At 43.2% G+C, this 24,052-nt stretch overlaps 1 protein-coding gene across 2 annotated transcripts in view; it reads right to left on the bottom strand.

Annotated features, from left to right (window-relative positions):
- LOC141128672 (mitogen-activated protein kinase 14) overlaps positions 1–24,052 on the bottom strand; it is a gene marked incomplete in the record, with an annotated part of 96,083 nt that overhangs the window by 33,316 nt on the left and 38,715 nt on the right. For both annotated transcript variants that reach the window (XM_073616101.1, XM_073616102.1), the window contains 2 exon segments: positions 9,991–10,038; positions 10,894–10,923. In XM_073616101.1, coding sequence (XP_073472202.1) covers positions 9,991–10,038; positions 10,894–10,923 — 78 coding nt within the window.

Here is a 24,052-nt window from a genome sequence, read left to right as displayed (position 1 = left end):
CCCTTAACCTGGCTAGAGGTGGGGCCAGCACTTGTTTACACCCAGGGTGCTGTGGCGAGCCCTAAGGGCAGGACTACAAACTGGAAATACTGCTGTTCTTACTCGAACCGCAGAAACTTTTGGTGAGCGGGAAACATAGGAACATGCAGATATGCATCCCTGATGTCGATAGATGCCAGAAGTTCTCCTCCTAGAAGGATAAAAACTACTGACCTGATCATCTCCATGCGAAAGAAGTGGATCTTCAGGAACTGATTTTGATTTTTTTTAGGTCTAGAACGGGTCTGCCATCAGTATTTTTGGTTTTGGTACCATAAAAAGAATTTGAATAAAACCAGGAAACTTGCTCTTTTGTGGGGATCTGTATGATCACCCCTTGAGATATTAAGCAGACTAGTGCCTGAAACAGAGATTGTCTTTTCTCTGGATCTTTGGGAACGCTTGACCTCAGGAAACTAGACGGTAGGAAGTCCCGAAATTCCAGCTTTTACCCCAGCGTTACCGTGGAGATGACCCATCTGTCCTGAATTTCCTCTTGCCAGACTTCTGAAAATTGCAGAAGTCTTCCCTCCACCTTGGTGAGGGGGTTTGCCTCTTCATAATGAGGCTTTAGGATTCTGCTTTGCAGGTTTCCGGCCCCAGGACTTCTTTTGAGCCTGAGTTTGACTCTGAGGTTTTCCTCTAGAGTCTGACGGCGGAGGCTTTCGCCACTGCCTAGAGGCAGATGCCTCTGGTGCAAGGGAAAGAGCCTGTTTAAATGAAGGGCATTTATACTTTCTTTTGACTGGCAAAAGAGTACTTTCCCCACTAGAAATTGTTTGGATATATTTGTCCAAATCTTCTCCCCATGAAAAGGGAACCCAGTTAGGAGGTTTTTACATGGTGCTTCGGCTGACCAATCTTTTAACCACAGGATTCTACACATATGTTCAAGCATAAGTGTAAGGCGGGACACGCCTGGTGAATAGAATCTTTAATGGCATCTATGGCAAAGCATAATGCTTCTGGTAGTTCAGCCAATTCCCGGGCTTGTTGTGCAGGAACCTTTTTAACGGCCTGTCTAAATTGGACCTTTAAGGATTGACAGATGCCTATTGCAGCGACTGCAGGCTGAGTAACGGCACCTGCCAAGGAAAAAGTAGATTTTAACAGGGACTCCAACTTTTTATCTGTTGGATCCTTAAGCATTTGCGCATTGTCTACAGGAAAAGTTAGGCTTTTATTCACACTGGAAATCGCAGCGTCAACTGCTGGTACTTTACCTTTTTTGGTGAATTTCTCCTCTAGGGGATAGAGAACTGAAAATCTCGTAGGAGGGAGAAAATGCTTATCCGGGTGATCACATTCAGCAAAAATAAGTTGTTCTAGTAATGCATGGACAGGAAACGCATGCAAAGGCTGAGAAGGTTTTAAGGAACCCAAGGAAGAAACCGAGCTTTCAGGAGACTCCATTAAGGGTAGCATGAAAGTGGAACGAACCATCTCCGTAAAAGATTGTATCAGCAATTTCTCAAATTGTGAGGCTGAAAAGGGTTCCTCTACCGTTGTTTCCTCCACAGAGGAATCATCGGTTTGTTTTTGATCGACTGAGGGCAACACCTCATCCTGAGCCCACTGTTCCCCTTGCAAAGGGTCTGAAGTGGGGGAGGGGAATCTAGCACGCTTCCTATCCATTTGAATGGAGGATGCGATTAAAGCAGCTAATCTTCCTTCCAGACCCTGCAGGGTGGAGGAAAGGACATCTTCAGTCACGTATATAGGGGCCAAGATGTGAGAAGCAGTTGCACCATCAATTTGTTCCAATGGCTCACCCTGGCTTGCCATAATTGGTAATTCAGGTGAGGATGATAGCGTCAAAATGCGACTCGAGATCCTAGCGCCTGGGGGTGAAACCTTTAGTACCTTTTTTGGCAGGCATAGTCTTAAGTACAAAAACAGAGGCACTATAAAATTGCACTTAATTGCTGAATATAGTCATGACAGTAAAGTCGCTATAAAGTTCAGCCTAGTGCTGGGAAAAAAAAGTGTCCTTCCTGTATCAGGAAATGCCAGGTTGCAACCCTCACGTGCCCCACAGCTCCTGTGTCCCTGTGTGCAGACTGCTTGCTTCCTCCTCGTCAGCCGAAGAGAGACTGTCACAGCTGTGTTTTTATCAACATTGCCTGCCGTGCGTTCTCATGGACGTTGAGTGGCGCTGGTTCTTGGCCCCTCCCCCCCCATAAACCCGCCGTTTGTTTCTTTTTAAAAATGCTCTCGCGCTCGTGCGCGGCGGTTTTCGGGTCTACAGACCCAACAGGGGGGTGAGGGAGGCAGATTTCTTTTACCTGAGAAAAATCCCCCTGCACACGCTGCTGCAGCCACACAGAGACTGACTGAGCTTTACAGTGAAGATAACAGATTAAGGTATGTGCATAGACTCCCCCCCAATTGAGGCATGACAAAATTTTTTCCCTTAAAGAAGAATACATACCGTATATACTCGAGTATAAGTCGAATTTTTCAGCCCTTTTTTTTGGGCTGAAAGTGTCCCCTTCGACTTATACTCGAGTCACCGCCATCTGTCTGCATGATCAGCGTGTCATGCAGGCAGACGGCGGCCGGTGTGTGATGATAGTGTTCGGCGGCTATTCCAGCTTTCAAAAGCCGTGCCTCCTGCTCGTCTGTGATAGGCTGAACAGCTGTCAGTGTACAGCCTATCACGGACATTCTCTCATCCTCGTCCGTGGTATGAGAATGAGAGAATGTCCGTGATAGGCAGTCAGCAGTCAGCCTATCACAGACGAGGAGGCGGCACGGCTTTTGAACTGTGGAATGGCCGCCGAACACTATCATCACACGCCGGCCGCTGTCTGAGGATGGAGATCGCCACAGGGGAGGATGGAGATCGCCACAGGTAGGCTGCACATGCACACACATGTACACAGGACACCTGCACATGTGCAGGACACCTGCACATGTGCAGGACACAGGACACATGTACAGGACACATGCACAGGGTACAGGTAGGCTGCACAGGACACAGGGAGGCATGCAGCTGCAGATGGGCATTGTTGACCCTCTGCATTGCTCACCCTCGTCTTATACTCGGGTCAATAAGTTTTTCCCAGTTTTTTGTGGTAAATTAGGGGCCTCGACTTATACTCGGAACGACTTATACTCGAGTATATACGGTAGGTGTTTTTACATCCTAAGTTTCTTCGCTTACCTTATCCCCGCCGCAGGATTTGCTGAATTAACAGACAATACAACCTTCACCCATCACAGCGGGCTAGGTTTAGCAAACCTTCAAGGACCCTTGGACCTGTAAAAGCACCCCACCAGGAAAGCTTTAGGTAGTGTAGCAAGACCTGAAAAGAAAAAAGTGGAAAGTTCCTCACGGGGCTTTTTAGCAGCAAATAGGAGTATTATTGCTGCTGCTAAAAAGCCCCGTGGGGAACTTTCCACTTTTTTCTTTTCAAAGATTGTAATTGGGGTGTGCAGCCTTCTCATATATGTGTCGCTCTATGATGTAGCAAGACCTAAGCCCTGGGGTCCAGCCCTACAAAGAGGCGTTACAGACAAAACCTCATGCTTCGGATACGAGGCCCCAGGTACCATCCACTTTGGCCTCAGTGACACCTTGGATGGATGTGGTCTATGGAGGCTATTTAAATCCAGCATGGATCCCTCCTGGAGCTCCTTAGAGCACATCTTTACTCGTGACCAACACCTTAGACACTGGCGAAAAAACTGATGTGCTCCTGGAAGGAGGAGGGGTTATATAGGGAGTGAACTTCCTGGATTGGGTATACCAGCGTCCATCACCTGAAGGTGGCCTATAACCCATTAAATGACTTAAGGCTCTGTGTCCCATGATGTACGATAAAAAAAGTACATTCTCGAGAGTCAGCACAGAACAATAAGGCTGAGGGAATCAGCTGTAATGGTTCAAAGAAACTGAGTCATCAAAGGCAGGATCATGTTCTCTATTCATTTGTCATGTCCAGTTAGCAATAGTCTGCCAAAAAGACATGGGGGCAATTGCTAGCTGCAGGACTGGACCTGCAAGGGTAAAGGAAGCCTTTACGAACAGAGTTCTTAAGGAACATCCTCCTGGGAACTGTAAGGTGCTCATCTACTACCAGAACAGCCCATTTTTCTTAAAGTGATTGTAAATGTTTTTAGTTTAAAAAAAATAAATAAAAAACACAGGTTCATATTTACCTGCAAAGGAAATGCAGTGCCCCTGAACCTCCTCTTCTTGAGTCCCCTCCTCCTCTCTGGCAAATAGGAGACCAGTGTAGGAAAAACAGACCCTCAGAACTCTCTATAGCTGGAACTAGACTACCTAGCGACTACAAGTGCTTGGCAGTTTCCAACACTAAAATCTGAGAACAAGACCTGGCTGCATCTTGCAAGTATATATAGTCCTGGAGGAGTCACCAGTGTCGTTTGCTGGCTTAGTGGCTTTTCTTCTATGGTGGGTCACTAGCTGATATACCCTGGGTATAGATCAGTTTATAGTGCAGCTAAAGGCAAAACATTTTTAGTTTTTGTATACAGTGGAGAGTGATTAGAACCCCTGTCAGGCTTTTATTGCTGTCTGTGTCTCCATTAGAGATGTTCACCCTTTTATTTGTCCTGTTTACTGATATAATCGAAAATTAAAGTAGAAGAAATTCCCAAAGCTGGCATAAGAACGGAAATAGAGGAAATCTTCCAATGGGGACAATAGTTCTGGTTACTCTGCAGACACACCAGGATTACCTCACTTTGGAGGGATTTTCTCTCACCATGGGGCAGGCAGTGAAGGGAAACCCTGACAAGGGCTACAACCCTCCCTTACTCTAACCAAAATAAAGTAAAAAAAATGTTGCCGTTCGTAACCCTTTAACAAATTCACACTTAAAGGAGAACAGTTCCAATAAACTCTTAGGTGAGATTCAGAACCCTTTAGAGTGCTTCCAGACTGCATAAAAGAAAACGTTGAATAGTGGGTGCAGGGGAAAAGTCTTTGCAAACGCAAGGGCTCTGAAAGAGCTCTAAAAGATCTTCCAAAATGAGGGTCCTACATATTGAACCAACAAAGGCTGAAATGGTCACTTGTACATCTAAGGTAATAGCGGGAGACTGTTCTTCAAAAACCAAAATCTCATCATAGGAGAGACTGTTGGTATATGTCGCTGTGTCTCGGAGGTCCAGCTTCTTCCAGCGGCACAGGGAGATCAAAAATTTGAACTGCAGGGAAGAGTGCAAGTGCATGTTTAGATGCCGTCAGTATCTGCAAGCAAACGGGATGCATTTGGCCACAAAGTCTAGTGTGAGTGCAGTAGAAGCCTGACGAGGCAGGGGACTCACTGATAGAGCTAAAGGGTAAGGTAGACCCATTAACGATAGAGTCGCTGGATTTTAGAAAGTAGATGTCTGACTGTGGCCCCCACAGGGGGTACAGAATACATTTCCCTGGAACCATTAGATGAGTCTAAACTGGGTTCACCTGTTGCAGCAGGACCTTCCCCTCTTTGCCTAGGCATAGACATGTAACTGCAATACCAAACTCAGAGTAGGAGGTAAGGCCTCTGGAACTAACCCTGGCAACTGGCAACCAACAAGGGTCTGGAAGCAAGGTCAAAATAGGCGAGCCATAGGCACAGACTGAAGATTGTTACTCCACAAGTTTTTCTTGCAGACAGAAGCAGCAGGAGGATGCTTCCCTGATGCTTAATGGTGGGAACGAGAGTGCAGAGCAAGCGCGCACCACTAACACCCAGTGGATGGCGTCAGCATTCGAACCCTTAGCGTCAACTCCTGGCTGTGCAGTGGAAGTAGTGGAAAATGTAAAAAGACACCCAGCAGTCCGATAACCAGGTAGCTCTTAAAGCTCAGCGCGACCAAAATACTCACAAAGTGAGTTTTCATAGAAAGGGCAAGCACTACAGCAATTGTCCATGACTGGACTTGGAAAATGCTCCACAGCTAACTTGTTGTCAGAACAAGGTCCAAGAAAGCGTCTCTCCAAGTGGAAGTAACCAAAGGTCATTTCCAGTCTGGCCCCATATTGTCCAACCCAATGGAGTCCAGGTACAGCACTCCAAAGCCAGTTTGAGGAAAGGTCGATCCAAATAGCTGCCATACACACACTAGCGCAATCAGTGAAGCAGCAAGGAATCGTGATTAAAGAAAAAACTAGAAGACCAAAGAAAAAGCAGGCAAAAATGAATGATTCGATTTTACAAAGCAGAGATGAAGAAACAGTCATCCTCCAAGAACTCAAAAAGGAATCCTGAGCTGGCAATACAGATTCTTTTTTGCTAGTGTCTAAGAATTCTGTTGGTAGCTGTATAACCTGACAGCATATGATTTCCTGGTTGCCCAATAGAAGATTAATAAATAAATAAATAAATAAAAACTAGTTTTGTTGATCTGTAGACTATCCTTTCAAATGCAACGTTAGTCAAACAGCCACATATACTTTGGACTGCCTATTTTCTAAAAATGGGTCATGGGGTATTTGTACTGTGGTGGCATTTCAGGGCCTCAAGAAATGAGAAAGGCAATCGATACATCAGGATTGATCACTTTATACACAAAACGCATACATATACATAGATGCATAAATATACAGTTGTGCTCATAAGTTTACATACCCAGGCAGAATTTATGATTTCTTGGCCATTTTTCAGAGAACTTGAATGATAACACTAACTTTTCTTTCAATCATGGTTAGTGTTTGGCTGAAGCCATTTATTATCAATCAACTGTGTTTACTCTTTAAATCATAATGGCAACAGGAACTACCCAAAAGTTTACATACCCCAGTTCTTAATACCGTGTATTGCCCCCTTTAACATCAATGACAGCTTAAAGTCTTTTGTGGTATTTGTGGATGAGGCCTCTTTATTGTCTCAGATGGTAAAGCTGCCCATTCCTCTTGACAAAAGAGTGGCTCAATGATATTAAGGTCATGATGGCCACTTCAGAGCCTTCACTTTATTATGCAGTAGCCAATGACAGGTCGACTTGGCCTTGTGTTTTGGATCATTGTCATGTTGGAATGTCCACATACGTCCCCATGCGCAGCTTCCTGGCTGATGAGTGCAAATGTTCCTCCAGTATTTTTTGATAACATACTGCATTCATCTTGCCAACAATTTTGACCACATTTCCTGTGCCTTTGTAGCTCACACATCCCCAAAACATCAGCTATCCACCTCCTTACCCTTCATCATAGGCCTTGTGGACTCCTTTCCAAATGTAGCGTTTATGGTTGTGGCTAAAAAGCTCAATTTTGATCTCATCACTCCAAATGACTTTGTGCCAGAAGGTTTGAGGCTTGTCTCGGTGCTGTTTGGCGTATTGTAAGCGGGATACTTTGCGGCATTTGCGTAGTAATGGCTTTCTTCTGGCGACTCGACCAAGCAGCCCATCTTTCTTCAAGTGCCTCCTTATTGTACATCTTGAAAAAGCCACACCACATGTTTTCAGAGAGTCCTGTATGTCACCTGAAGTTATTTGTGGGTTTTTCTTTCTTTGGCCAATCCCCAGACGACGTTCTATCGTGACGAAACGCGTAGGGAGGAGCCTACGACTGCACCACGTCCGTTCTCGTGTTGGGCTTTTACACAAACTTAGGAAGCGGAGGCAGCAGACGGAGACGCCGTTTCTCGTTGACATCACGGTTTATGCTGTTTACTCATCGATTTCTTGTAAGTGCAATTCCTTTTTAATAAATTGACTGTGCAGACATATTACACTATGGATTGTCCTCTTGTTTTTCATTCCTGAGAAATCATCTGCCGCTCACTGGTACCTTATGCTGAGGTTGTGGGGAGACCCAAAATTCCCTGTGCTGTTTATGACTGCCGTAATAGCAGTCACCAGGATCTGGTAAGCGCATCTGATATTCCACCTTGGGTGTGAAGAGACATAGAAGATTTCTCCATCTGCATCTTTATCTCCTTTTGGCACTTTTTTGGCACCTTCTTTTTTCAATCACGGACTTTTTATTTTGTTTTTTGGCTTTTAAATTTTGGGATGTTTTCACTTATATATATATTTATTCACATTTGGTATTTAATAATTTTTGGATATTAGTGTATTTTTCTACATATATCCCTATGTTTATCCACTTCATATTGGGTTCATATATATATTCATTTAGTGTGTTTTTTTCAATCATGTTTTAGCGCCGCATCTTTTTTATTATTTTCTATGATGGTTTTTCTTTATGGCCTGAACAATTTTCCTGGCATTTGTGGCTAAAATTTTAGTTGGTCTACCTGACCGTGGTTTGGTTTCAACTGAACCCCTCATTTTCTACTTCTTGATTAGAGTTTGAACACTGCTGATTGCCATTCTCAATTCCTTGGATATCTTTTATATCCCTTTCCTGTTTTATACAGTTCAACTACCTTTTGCCGCAGATCCTTTGACAATTCTTTTGCTTTCCCCATGACGCAGAATCTAGAAACGTCAGTGCAGCACTGGATGAAAGATGCAAGTGTCTCGTCAGGAGTCCAGAAAAGCATTAACTTTTTATACACACACTAATTACAAGCAAACAGATCACAGGTGAGGATGGTTACCTTTAATAGCCATTCAAACCCATTTGTGTCAACTTGTGTGCATGTTATCAGGCCAAAATCACCAGGGAATGTAAACTTTTGGGTAGTTTCTGTTGCAATTATGATTTAAAAAAAAAAAAAAGAGAGTAAACACAGTTGATTGAAAATAAATAGCTTCAGCCAAACACTAACCATGAGTGAAATAAAAATGTTTTTGTATTATCATTCATATTCTCTGAAAAAACGGGCAAGAAATCAAATTCTCCCAGGGTATGTAAGCTTATAAGCACAACTTTATACAGGTGTGAGGGGGCTGACATATATACAGGTGTGAGGGGGACTAACATATATACATTATTTTTACCTAGACATGTAGGAGAATACACTTTGATGTAGCACACATTAAAGTGCCTACCATTTTAACATGCTTCTTTGATGCTTCCGCCATGCTTTGATTATGCTTTTTTCAATTTTAATGAAGCTTGGCACATGCTCAGTGTGTGTGTGTTGATTTTCTATTTGTTTTAAAGGGGCCCAGCAGATCCCCAGCTCATTGTTACCCTCGTTCAGCAGATCCCCAGCTCAGTAGTACTCCGACACTGCGACTGGTGAGGGGGTCATCAGGGGACACTGGGACTGATGGGCGGTCAAAGTATTTTAGTTATTTTTTTACACATACTGTCACCAGAGCAGTGCAGTGTTAACCTAGTGACAATGTGGTGCTCTGGGGAGGTGATCATGATTTGGTGATTATAGGAGATTGGGTATTACAGTGCTGATGACTGTAATAAGCAAGACTGTTCAAAGATATCATTAATTAAATCTTGTTTACTGCTGATTGATCACAGCTATCACGTGGAGCAGGGCCACTGTGACCACACAGCAGTAAACAATGACAGCCTTAGTCACTACTGTAACTGACTGCTGTGATTGTCACAGCGATCACATGGTACCAGGGCCCCTCACAACGGCCAGGAACAACAATCGGTCAACCGCTGTGTCTGGCGGGCACAGCAGTCTCAGATCCTGCTGCTGTGTGCTCTAGACAGTGTATACAGTGGTTGGATGGGAGGTGGTTAAAAAATGCCTACAATGGGCAGACATAAGCATAAATGATTAGAAGGATACAATCTTGCAATTATGGTACCAAAAAAAAAAAACCACTGTCAATGCAGCGGTTTATTAGGGATCAATAGCAGGTAACCCAAGCGCATATATATATATTAGAACATACTTAAATTTTATATAATATCCCAGTTCACTGGATGAGCAGACCTTATTATCGTCACAAACCATCTGCTGTAGAGCTCTACGTAAAGTCGTCAGACTAAAGAATTTATATTAAAAAGCCATCAACATTACTAGCTCTTTAAACAGGGATTTACAGCACAATGATAGAGCCACACCCAACACTTTTATAGTTACAATTGTGCAAGGAATAACAAACCTTCAGCTCACAATCTTCATTAACAGCCAGGTTGCTGGGTTTCAAGTCCTTTAGATAAAAGAAAAACATTTGATATAAAATGAATTTGTATGGCAATACATAGTTACTTCTAAACAGAAACTTGTATATTTAACGAGTACACTAAAGCTCCGAGGGGCTTTATACACATAAAAAAAAAAAAAAAACACACAACATTGACGTTCAAACCCACCATTTAGCAGTCCACTGCCAAGAAGCTAAACTGGCCATTTCAGTTCTAGCACCGAACTGTTAAATGGTTGGGAGCAGGGCTAAATCTGGCCATACACTAGCATTGTTTTGCTAGAAAATTTTCATTTTGAGAACATTCAATTTTCTAATCATTAATAGGGACAAATTGATGTTCATTTTCAACCACGGTGATTAGAAAATTCAAAGGAGCAGGATAGAAAATTGTGAAAAAAAATGAATAGAAGAGTGGACAGCGCAGATTTATGGCAAGGACTTATGTTATAACTCTATGAAAAGTAGATTGCCAATATAAAGGAGCTGCAAATACAAAAAGGAAAGCAGCCAAAACTTGCATAACAGCTTTCTGATTTTTTTTGTTCAATAAAGCTTTTCAGGCATCCCTTGTGATAGTTTAGCTCAGGAGAGTATATACCAACTGAATGGCATTTTTTGGAAAATACCTCCATATGTTTAAACCTATGCAATTTCTGGTAAAGTTAAAAGCACGTAGGTGGATATGAGATGAACATAACAAATTCATAGTTTTTGTGGGGAAGAGCTGTTTCAATCACAATTTTCAAAATGAATAAATTAAAACCTTTGTGCATTTACAGCTCTACTACCAGCATGATGACGATTGTATGTTCACTCTTGGCAACATAACATCTTCAGCACTAACACAGTAGTACTTACCCTATGAATAATATCAGCTGAGTGAATATACTGTAATAAAGAAAGAAAAATGGACATGCATAAGAAAACAAAAAGTGTACTAGGAAAATTGGATAACCACTAGTTGCCCAGGACAATTTAAAAATTTTTCACATACATGTCAAAATCAGCATTTGTTTGCTAGAAAATTACTTAAAACCACTAAATATTAAATACGTTCTGTAAGCAGAGGCCCTGGTGAATGAAATGGTGGTTATTACAATTTTTTGTGTCACGCAATATTTGAGCAGGCGTTTATCAATCGCTCATTTTCAGGAAAAAAAAAAACAAAAAACAAAAAAACCCCCACACATTTAAATGAATTTTAGTGCGCACAAAAACACAAAATTTCTATTTTTCTCGTAACATATAAAAGATATTGCGCCAATAAAGATACCAAACATGTCGAGATTTAAAATTTTGCAGGCAACAATTTAAAAGCCTTTACAGGTTACCAGTTTAGAGTTAAACAAGAGCTCTGGTACTAGAATAATTGTTCTCACTCCAACATTCACGGCGATACTGTACGTGTGGTGCAGTCACTGTTTACATAGGTTCACGGACCTATGTGCGCATTTGCACATGAGCCTAGATGTTTATTAAATACATTTTTTTTTATTCAACTTTACTGCCATTACAAGAAATGAACAACATCTTTGAGGCTGATAGGTCCTCTTTATGGAGAGACCTGTGGTCTATTAGACCCCTGATCCCTCCTCTCCCCTCCAAAGCAGCAGATAAAACAGAGATCAGTTTGATTGGCTGCTTCACTGGTTCCTGGTATAATGTCTTCTATCCAAAGATGTACTGGTATGTCCTAAAGGCTGAAAGTGGTAAAAAATGCAAATTAAAAATACAAAAAAATAAAAAAAAAAAAATACAAAAAAAGGAAGGAGTATGCTTACAGCAAACCTGTAAACCATATACATTTGACAAACTGACCTTGAAGCTTTGCATACATTTAACCTCTTGCTACTCCAATCTCCAATTGTAGAACCCTTAACATCCAATGAAAATACAGACGTCTAAAAGTCAGTATTTGCACAGTACTTTGAGTACCCCCACCCTGTGCAACAGAAGTCATGCCTGAAAATTTAGCACCATAGCATTAATTATAGGAGAAAGTTGTGAATGCCACAGCGATTCATACTTGGTACCAGGGTATTCCTGGGGACCCATCATCAAATCAGAGAAAAGAGCATACAGAATACCCCAATTTAGCGAGAGGTTTGTTTGCTTTAAAATTCTCTAAGCTCATCCACCCTCTAAACTCAAGGGTAGGGCTGGGGAAAAAAATTGATTTGAATCTTGAATCGAGTTGAGCGGTCAAATCAATGCAAATCGATTTTTTTTTTTCCCCAACAGGACTGCGCCGGTCCTGAGGAGCTACGGGTATGATTTTTCAGGTGAGGCCGCGGCTTCGACCTAGTCTGCAAGGCCGGACGCTGTGCATGGGTGGGTAGGCGGCGTAGTGGGTGAAGCAGTGTGTATCGGAGGGCTGTGATATGTCAGGAGGAGGAGGGGGGTGGGTGACTCCTGTACAGGGACAGTCCCTGGGGGGATGGCAGTGTGTGTGTGATCAGTACACACTGACAGAGGACAATCCATCAGTGCAATAGTCAGTATACTGTGATGTAGTGGGTCAGTTATACAGTGGGTCAGTTATACAGTGATATAGTGGGTCAGTTATACAGTGATATAGTGGGTCAGTTATACAGTGATCATCGCTGTATACTGACACACTACATCACTGAGTGATGTAGTGTGTCAGTATACAGTGATGTAGTGTCAGTATACAGTAGTAAATAAATTATTTCTCAATTACTGCATTTAATGGCGTATAACACTCACTTTTTCACCATGAAAATTGGGCGCAAATATCGTGTGCGTGTTATACGCCAATACTTCAATTTTAGCTGCATTGGAGGGGACAGGGAGGGGGGCAGGACGAGCGCCGTCAGATTACATACAGTGAGAATCTCCTGTTTACTTAGCGGCCTCTGTAATAGGAAGTCCCGTCTCCTGGGCTGCTATTGGACCACTGTTCTGTCTATCATAGGAGATTCTCACTGTATTTGATCTGGCGGCGCTCGTCCCGCCCCCCTTCCCTGTTCCCTCTAGGCTGTAGATGGGCATCGATCAGGCTGCACTGATGGCAATGGTGAGGCTGCTGCACTGATGGCAAAAGGGAGGGTGCTGCACTGATGGCAATGGCGAGGGTGCAGCATTTGATGGCAATGGCGAGGGTGCAGCATTTGATGGCAATGGCGAGGGTGCAGCATTTGATGGCAATGGCGAGGGTGCAGCATTTGATGGCAATGGCGAGGGTGCAGCATTTGATGGCAATGGCGAGGGTGCAGCATTTGATGGCAATGGCGAGGGTGCAGCATTTGATGGCAATGGCGAGGGTGCAGCATTTGATGGCAATGGCGAGGGTGCAGCATTTGATGGCAATGGCGAGGCTGCTGCATTGCTGGCAATAGCGAGGCTGCTGCAATGCTGGCAATGGCGAGGCTGCATTGATGTGGACTAATGAGGCTGCATTGATGGCACTTACCCTTATTTTGCTTCAAAGTTCCTTATTTAAAATTTTAAGTTTTTTTTCCTGAAACTTCCCTCTTAAAATGAATGTGCGTGTTATACACCGATAAATACGTTAAATACCAATTTTCTTACAAAATGTCAGTAAAAAAGGAAAGCAAGCATGCAGTGTTCTATAGCCAATGTGCTACAAAGCATCCTGTACTCTTTGTTCAGCGTCCCGTCTATTTCCCCACTATCACTATAATATACTAAGATGATATACCATTGTCTTCATAATATAGGCTTTCTTTTTGAACACATGCAGCTGCTTTTTTTTTTACATTTTACAATAAGAGTGAACAATACCATATTAGGGCCTGAGTCGGCAGACTTTAGGCTTGTGTTGATGACATCAGTTTAATAATTTACAATTCACTTGCAGGTGGAATTTTACCTGCCAGTGTGTGACTGACTTGCATTGGACCTGCTTCAAGCACGTTTTGCATTCCCATAGACAATATATATACACACACACACACATAGCAGAAACAGCCGGCGAAAGAGAGCAGCTCCTTCCAAAGAAATGCTCTTTGACTTCAGTCGTGTGGAGTTGGTTTGGATTTATAGCATCTGATGAGGAACAGACAACACCTTGATGCAAACTATGTCTTAAGGCTGCTGTTGGTGGTAGCAGTACAACAAATCTGTTTCGGCATTTAAATCGAAGGCATGCGGCTGAGTGGGAGAAGTGTTGCCTTCTTCGAAAAGAAAACCACTCTAGCGGCGTCAGCGCTAGCAGTAGCACCCCGGGGCTGGGCCTGTTTGCAAAGCAAACAACTCTTGAACAAAGCTTTTCACACGGTGTGAGAAGAGTGGGCCAAGGTGGAAAGCCATAACGGAGGCAATTACCCTCTATATAGCTAGGGATATGCTGCCAGTTTACTCTGTTGAGAAGAGAGGGCTTAGCAACCTGTTGAAAGTTTTGGACGCTCGATATACAGGACCTAGCCGCAGGTATTTCTCTGACGTTGCTCTTCCTCAGCTGTATAACAACACTGGGCAAAAGATAATAAGCGAGTTGAAGGGAATTGACTTTTACGCTGCCGCTACTGACCTGTACATGTCTCTTACGGTTCATTATGTCAGCGAGAGCTGGGACATGCGAAGCGTCTGTCTCCAAACGTCATATTTCCCCCAGGACCATACAGGCGAAACTATTGCACTAGAGTTAAAGGATGCTCTGAACTCCTGGGGCCTTTCAGAGGAGCGCCTTACCTGTATGACAACCGACAGTGGCTCCAATATAATCAGAGCTATGAAGGACAATAATTGGCCAAACCTCAAGTGCTTTGGGCATCGACTGCACAATGCTGTCAGTAAGTTTGTGTGAAAATAAATTAGAAACAAAAAGGTGTGTGTGATAATATAACCAAAACTAGTCAAACTAAATATTGTTGTTGTTTTTTTTCTTTATTATAGTGAACGGTGTGAAAGATGAACGGATTGACTGTGCCATTGGAGTGTGTAAAAAGGCAGTTTCTGCCTTTTCATATAGTTGGAAAAAAAGACGGGACATGGCAGAGGTTCAGGCAGAGCTGGGTCTTCCTCCTCATCAACTAGTAACAGAGTCACTTACAAGATGGGGTTTGCGTCAAAAAGTGATTGAAAGATATCTTGAACAAGAGAGAGTCATCGTCCGTGTTCTGGGTGCTGACAAGAAAACCCGCCATCTTGTTCCTACGTGGCAAGATCTGGAGGTTTTAGATGCCACAAACAAAGCTATCAAACCACTTCAGGACTTTACTGACGCACTGTCCGGAGAAGCTTATGTAAGCATTTCATACGTTAAACCTGTGCTGCATCTGTTTAAAACAAGTCTCCTTCGGCGAGAGGAGAAAGATCTCACCGCTACAATAAAAAAGAAAATATCATGTGCTACCTTGAACAGAAATACAGTGACCCTGAGAATGACGAGCTCCTGGACATGGCTTCACTAATGGATCCACGGTTCCGTACCACCTACATTACCCTGGACAAGTTGGACAAAAATTAAGAAAAGAGCTGTCACTGAGCTCTCTGCCCTCTGCTCAGAGGAAGAAGGTCCTGCTGTACAAATATGCCAAGCCCAAGAAGAACAGACGAGCCCACTTAAGAAGAAAACTTTAGCTGCCTTCTTTAAGAAAGCAGCACCTGCACTGTCCCTCCAGTCAGTAAAGGAGAAAATTGACACAGAGCTCGAGTCCTACTTATTGGGTCCTGAGGTGGATCCTGAAACTGACCCACTTGAGTGGTGGAAGCAGCATCAGCCCAACTTCTCAAGACTCAGTCGTCTGGCAAGAAAATACCTGGCCATTCCAGCAACTAGCGCCCCATCGGAGAGGGTCTTTAGTGTGGGTGGGGGTATTGTCACCTGTCTCTGAGCTTCCCTCAAGCCTGCTGTTGTTGATAGGCTCATTTTTCTTGCAAAGAATGTTTAAAATGCAATTACATTTTTTATGGCGAATGGTGTTACTGTTTACAATAGTTGAATTGAACATGTAACTTTACATGTTCAATTCAACTAAAGCTGGCCATACACCTATAGATTATCTGCAGATTTTCTATGGTTAGATGGAAAAAAAGTGCAACAGATTTCGCCATGTATTGTAATGTACGCTACACTGTGTGGATGGAGAAAACTCACTGGGCCAAGCTTCAGTATCTTGCTAGTCGGCCCCGCTGGCTCTCAAACTAAACAACGCCTGCACCCAATCAGAATGTTCAGGTATTGTGAGAGCCAGCGGGGCCGACTAGCGCAAGATATGGAAGCTTGGGCCAGTGGGAGATTCTTCCATCCACACAGTTCAGCATAGATGGAGGAATCTGTTCCACTTTTTCCATCTGACCTGACTATAGAAATCTGCAGATAATCTATAGGTAGTATGGCCAGTCTTAGAGTCAGTTACCTCAGGATTTTTTGCTGTTTTGTGGGGGTATTGTCACCTGTCACCGAGCTTGCCTCAACCTGCTGTTGATAGGCACATTTTCCTTGCAAAGAATGTTTAAAATGCAATTACATTTTTTTAATGGTAATGGTGTTACTGTTTACATGTTCAATTCACCTAAGAGTAACCTCAGGATTTTTGGTTGTTTTATTAGCTCAATCCAAATACAGTATAAATAATTTGGATGTTTAGCAATCTTTGTTGCACACTGACTTTTCAGTTAGAGAAAGGGTTTGCCTTTGCAATTTTGTTTGTTGATGCACTTTAATTAATATAATAATAAAAAAAAAAAAAAAAAAAAGCAGATTTTTTTGGGGGGGGGGGAAATTTTTTCCCAGCCCTACTCAAGGGTCTCCAAACTTTCTTAAAAAAAAAAAAGGCCAGTTTAGTGTTCTTCAGACTTTAGGGGGGGCAGACTGTGCCCAGTAGGAGTAAGCACTGCGGATCTTTGGTACTAGCAGGAGAAATAGTGCCCCGTTGTTGGTGTCAGTGGCAGGAATAATGCCTCAAGGGCTGGATAAAGGCAAAGGGCCGTATCCATCCCCAGGGATACAGTTTGTAGACTAATGCTTTAAAATATAGTGCACCCAGAAAGTATTCACAGTGCTTCACTTTCCACATTTTGTTCTGTTACAGCTTTATTTCAAAATGGATTAAATTCATTATTTTCCTCAAAATTCTTCAAAAAAAATACCCCATGATAACGTGAAAGAAGTTGGAAATTTTTGCAAATTTATAAAATAAATAAATAATAAAAAATAAAAAAAAAACAGGATTTTTAAAAACAGCTTACCTGTAAAATCCTTTTCTTTGAAGTACATCAGGGGACACAGAGCCATAGTTACTGTTCAGGTGATGGACACTGGCATGCCTTAAGACAAGAAGTACACTCCCTATATAACCCCTCTCACTATTGGGAGTACCTCAGTTTTGTAGCCAAGCAATATATGTGTATACCAAAGAAGGGAGGGACCTCTGTGTCCCCTGATGTACTTCAAAGAAAAGGATGTTACAGGTAAGCTGTTTTTAAAAATCCTGTTTTCTTTTCATACATCAGGGGACACAGAGCCATAGTAGTTACTATGTGGGATGTCCCATAGCAATGGCAACTGAAGGGAGGGAGACACAACAAAAAAGGTAGGGCATTAAGAGACTAGAGGACTTATACTGCAGTACACTACGCCCAAAGGCAATATCCTCATGACCTTTTACATCGATTTGATAGAATCTGGTAAACGTATGGACTGAAGACCAAGTTGCGGCCTTGCAGATCTGAGCCATGGAGCCTGGTGATGCACCGCCCAAGAGGCACTAACAGTCCTGGTGGAGAGCGCTTTAATATGAAAAGGAGGAATTTTCTTCTTTAAACCATAAGCTTGAACAATTACTTGACTAATCCATTTCAATATGGTAGATTTTGATGCTGCCTGTCCTCTTAAGACCTTCTGGCAGTACAAACAAAACATCCGTTTTGCGAATCTGAGCGGTCTCCTTTATTAGACCTTGACCGCTCTCACTACAACAACGGAATGTAGCGACTTCTCTTCCCTAGATCGAGGCTGTGGGAAAAAAGAAGGCAGAACAATATCCTGGTTTAAATGAAAACCTGTCACTACCTTAGGTAGGAATTCAGGATGAGGCCGCAATACCACCTTATCCTTATGCATAATCAAATATGGCTCTTTACAAGACAGAGCCGCCAATTCCGATACCCTTCTGGCAGAGGATAAGGCAACCAAAAAGATTATTTTTCTCGTCAGAAGAACCAAGGGAATTTCCCGTATAGGCTCAAAAGGCTGTTTCTGTAAAGCCGACAAGACTAAATTCAGATCCCAAGGATTCAGGGTGCCCTGACGGAGGATTAAACCCCTTCCTGCTGACCGTACGCATATGTGCGTACTCGGCTTTCCGGGGTTATACCGAGATGATGCCCGCAGCTGCAGGCATCATCCCGGTACCGTTGTTTTGAGCGGGCGCTCGGCTGTTATACCGGGGGAGCGGGAGGGGACATCCCCCCCCTCCCGCCGCTCTTACCGGGCCTCCCGTGCGATCGGGAGGCCCGGTGTTCAGTCGGCTGCCTCCGGCGGCTGTGGGCGGGCTGGAACGAAGCTGTGGGCGGCTTCGTTCCAGCCTTCTCAATGTAAACGCGGAAGCGACGTCATGACGTCACTTCCCGTTTACTCGGCTGCCAATGGTGCTGAATTTAAAAAGATACACAGTATTCAGAATCGCCGTTTTCGGCGATCTGAATACTTTGAAGTGCAGAGGAGGGATCGGGGGTCTTTTAGACCCCCGATCCCTCCATAAAGAGTACCTGTCACCACCTATTACTGTCACAAGGGATGTTTACATTCCTTGTGACAGAAATAAAAGTAAAAAAAAAAACCTTTTTTTTGAAAACACAATTTATAAGTCTAAAAATAAATAAAATAAATACAAAAAAAAATTTTTTTTAAAGCGCCCCCATCCCCGCGAGCTCCTGCAGCGAAGAAAACGCATACGGAAGTAGCGCCTGCATATGTAAACGGTTTTCAAATCACACATGTGAGGTATCGCCGCGATCGTCAGAGCGAGAGCAATAATACTAGCCCTAGACCTCCTCTGTAACTCTAACCTGGTAACCGTAAAAAAAATGTAAAGCGTCGCCTATGGAAATTCATAGCTACCATAGTTTGTCGCCATTCCACGAGTGCGTGCAATTATAAAGCGTGACATGTTTGGTATCTATTTACTCGGCGTAACATCATCTTTCACATTATACACAAAAATTGGGGTAACTTTACTGTTTGGATTTTTTAAAATTCATGGAAGGGTCCCTTTTAAAAAAATTTGCGTTTAAAACACCGCTGCACAAATACCGTGTGATATAAAATATTGGAACAATCTCCATTTTTTTCTCTAGATTCTCTGCTGAAAAAATATATATAATGTTTGGGGGTTCTAAGTAATTTTCTAGCAAAAAATATGGATTTTAACTTGTAAGCACCAAATTTCAAAAATAGGCTTAGTCATGAAAGGGTTAATCTGCGTTACACACCCCCCCCCCCCCCCCCCCCCCCCCCATAAAGCTAAGTACCAGAGAGTGAGAAGCAAGAGGCCGTTGAAAGAATACTGATAAGGCCGTGACCTGTCCCTTGATAATACTCAAGGCCAGCTTCATTTCCAATCCCATTTGTAGGAATTCAAGGATCCTACCTATGACATATTTTCTGGGGTGCCAACCCCTGGATCCATACCAGGAAACATATGCCTTCCAGACTCTATAGTATATGTCTCTGGAGGCCAGATTCCTAGCATTAACCAAAGTAGACACTACAGAAAGAGATAACCCATGGTCCCTTAGAATGTGGGTTTCAATAGCCAAACCGTTAAATTTAGCGTTTGTAAGGTAGGATGGAATACTATGTACATAAGTTTTCACAGCCTTTGCTCAATATTTTGCTGAAACACCTTTTGTACCAATTACAGCCTCAAGTCCATTTGAGTATGATGCTACAAGCTTGGCACCTATTTTTGGGCAGTTTCTCCCATTCTTCTTTGCAGAACCTCTCAAGCTCCATCAGGTTGGATGGGGAGCGTCGGTGCACAGCCATTTTCAGATCTATCCAGAGATGTTTAATTGTGTTCAAGCCTGAACTCAGGCTGTGCCACTGAAGGACAGTCACACAGTTGTCCTGTAGCCACTCCTTGGTTATCTTGGCTGTGTGCTTAGGGTCGTTGACCTGTTGGAAGATGAACCTTCGCCCCAGTCTGCGGTCCAGAGTGCTCCTGGAGCAGGTTTTCATCAAGGATGTCTCTGTACATTGCTGCATTCAGCATTCCCTCAATCCTGACTCGTCTCCAAGTTCCTGCAACTAAAAAACACCCCCATGCTTAACTGTAGGGATGGTATTGGCCAGGTGATGAGCGGTGCCTGGTTTCCTCCAGACATGACGCTGCAGAGATGGTTGTTCTTCTGGTAGGTTCTCCTCTTTCCACAGAGAAACGCTGGAGCTCTGTCAGAGTGATGATTGCTCAGTTTGGCCGGGTGGTCTGCTCTAGGAAGAGCCACGTGCGCCATGGCCGCCAAACAAACTGCTGAGCCCAGCGGCGCTCTTGCGAACCTGGAGCTCAGAGAGCTAAAACAAACCGTGCCATCCACCTTGCAGACACTGGTAAAAAAAACTAAAGTACTTCCTGTATGGGAGGGGATCACTTCCTGTCTGAAGACCTTTGGTCTACCAGTGTCCATTCACCTAATGATGAAGTATAACCCAGCAGGTAATGAATATTAGCCTGACTCTGTGCCCCATGGATGTATGAAAAAGAAATTAACATTTTATTTATGATAATATTCATTTGTCCAATTACATTTGAGCACCTAAAAATGGGGGGGGTGTCAGTGTATAAAAATGGTTGTAGTTCCTAAAATTTGTACTTGATATTTTTGTTCAACCCCTTGAATTAAAGCTGAAAGTCTGCACTTCAAATTCATTTGGATTGTTTCCTTTTAATTTTATTCTGGTGGCATACAGAGCCAAAAGTATGAAAATTGTGCCTGTGTATACTGCCTTAAACGTGCAGTATCACACCGATATATGCTGCATTAAAACGTACAGTACCGCACTGATATATACTGCGTTAAACGTGCAGTAATGCATCAATGTAAACTGCAGGAAACCTTCCCTCACAAATTAAACTGACACTTAAGTCATAATGAATATAGTCACACTACACTCACATTGAACTATCACTAGATTCACACTAAAGTGACACTAAAGTAAAAACGAATGGTCACACCAAACTGATATTCTACACTGACAATAGAAGCACAATAGCACACCAACTCGCTAGTAGCACTTACCAGAGCCCTGTTCCATAGCTCTCCATGCCAACATCACACTGCAAATGGCCGCTATGGGGAGAATATTTTTATAGTGTAGGGCAAGCTAAGAGAAATGAGCCACGATTGGATAGAATCATTACTACTTTCTCCAATCTTGGCTCTGACAGTGCTCTGTGCCCTGACTGGGCAAAGCTTTTATTGCTTCAGCCAATCAGGGGTTCCAATGCACTGTGCGGCGGTGCAATATATTGTGGTCATTCGGCGGACCGAATAAACGGTCGAATGCCCCGATAATTCAGGGTGTTTTGGCGAACAGCCAATGTTCGGCCCAAACTCGTACTCGAGCCGAACCGTTCACCCAACTCTAGTCACTGGGTCACTTTATATGTGTTTTCCAGTTGATGAAATTACATATGCTTTTGGCATTTTAAAGTTCAAGTTTTTCCATCAGTGTTTGACCGTGGCAAGAGAAGTGTACTTTCACACAAGTTCAGTTTATCCTGCTAGTCAAGCCCCCCGGATCACAAGCATCCCACTCCTTATACCCAATAAGAATACCTACCTGAATCCCATAGGAGCAGACTGGCAGAATTTTAACATCTTGTAGCTGAAATTTGCAATGCTGCTGGCCAGACACCCACAGACATCTATGAGGCCTGCATCCTGAGTGTCTGCTGCCTCAGAAAATGACCCCATTCAAGTCTTTGGGGACTGAACAAACTAGCGGCAAGGGAGATTTCAGCCACAGTTTTAAAGACTAAGTAAGCAGAACTGTGATGTTCAGGCAAGTATGCAAACTGCAGCAGGGGAGGGTAGGATCATTTTAATTTATGAGGGCTAGGCAGGCAGTATGTACTTTATGTGAATGCGTATTATTGTGTATTAATTTTTTACTCTGTGCAATATAAAAAACACTTAAGCTTCTACAATATATCAAGTAAGTTTGGAAATATTTTTCACCATTTCCTCTACAATTTTAAGAGCCAATCTGAATGTTGAAGGGTCATATACACTCAAATTTCTATTTCATTATAGAAAAATGTGCCGTGCAGGCATGCCACCTAAGCAAACGTGCATAAAGCCTGTCGGAGGCGGCCAGTAAAAGACTTGACGCTTCGCTAACCCTTAAAGAGCTCCAAAACGCTATTGGATCCCTTCAATCCGGAAAGACCCCGGGGGATGATGGGTTCCCAGTTGAATTCAACAAGACACGCGCTGAAACCCTGGCCGTTAGACTACTTGAAGTCTTCTCTGCCTCATTTGCTTCTACCTCTTTGCCCCCTTCCATGTCTAGAGCTGTAATTGTGGTGGTCCCCAAGCCTGGCAAGGATCCTGAACTATGCTCCTCGTACAGGCCCATTTCACTCCTCAACGTGGATGCAAAGATCCTTGCAAAGGTTCTGGTTACCAGACTCAATGCAGTTATCCTATCGCTGATGCATGGAGACCAGACCGGCTTCATGCCAGGCAAAGGAACGGATATTAACCTAAGAAAAAAAACGTGCATACAGATTTATATCAGAGGGTATGCAGGTTCTTTAGATTAGGTTGGTGCTAAAATTATGCTGGGATGCCTTCTCTTTCATGTAACACTTAAAAAAAAAAAAAAAAAGTATTTGCATGGAAGCTCAGTCTTTCCCCCCCCCCCCAAATAGTTATTAGAGGTTTTAAAGTTTTACAAAAACAATAAAAGGTATATAGACACAGCCAGGAACATAAAGGCTTCTAACAGCAGTATGAAGCAGAAAAAGTGCACGGGGTATCAAATCAAAGCAGAAATAGCAAACATAATGAGAGACTTCAAGAAAAAAAAAAAAAAAAAAAAAAAAAAAAAACACACACCACAGTGGGGTGCCAGACTGCAATATTAGAAAGTTGATGATTTATTAAAAATAAGACAAAGGGCAACCGACATAAAGGACTCAGGTAGGCATATATATAAATCCATGGCCAGGCATGGAATGTCTCCTGAGAAGTCCTGGTTGGAAAGAGAATGGCGCAGCAGAGCGGCTGTTATAAAAACATCAAGAAGCGGTCGAAGGACGTAATGACCAGCGTGAAACGCAAGATGGCGCAGGACCGGAAATGACATCAACAGGAGGCCATACTGCCATGGATGAGGCGGCAAGTGGAGGCGGAAGCTTCAAAATGAGTTACCGCCCCCATACAAGGCAGCACGGCCTCCCGCTGACATCATTTCCGGGACGGCACCATCGTTCCTTCCATGCTGGTCATTGCGGCGGTCGGCCGCTTCCTGGTGCTTCCGTTACAGCCACTCTGCTGTCGCTTTCCAACCTGGGCTCCCCGGGAGACCCTCCACACCTGACAATGGATTTATAGTATTTCATAAAAGTGAGTACACCCCTCACATTTTTGTAAATATTTTATTATGCCTTTTCATGTTACAACACTGAAGAAATGATACTTTGCTACAATGTAAAGTAGTGAGTGTACAGTTTGTATAACAGTGTAAATTTTCTGTCCCCTCAAAATAACACAGCCATTAATGTCTAAATCGCTGGCAACAAAAGTGAATACACCTCTGAGTGAAAATGTCCAAATTGAACCAAGAATGCCAACATGTACTGTGACATACTGAAGCAGAGCATGATCCTCTCCCTTTGGAGACTGGGCCGCAGGGCAGTGTTCCAACACGATAACAACCCCAAACACACCTCCAAAATGACCACTGCCTTGTTAAAGTAGTTGAGGGTAAAGGTGATGGACTGGCCAAGCATATCTCCAGACCTAAACCCTATTGAGGATCTGTGCGGCATCCTCAAATGGAAGGTGAAGGAGCGCAAGGTCT

Source organism: Aquarana catesbeiana, linkage group LG02 (genome assembly GCF_042186555.1).
Source record: "Aquarana catesbeiana isolate 2022-GZ linkage group LG02, ASM4218655v1, whole genome shotgun sequence".
In the NCBI taxonomy this organism is placed as follows: Eukaryota; Metazoa; Chordata; class Amphibia; order Anura; family Ranidae; genus Aquarana; species Aquarana catesbeiana.
Note: the sequence above shows the minus strand (reverse complement) of the source record. Positions and strands in the feature narration are given on the sequence as shown.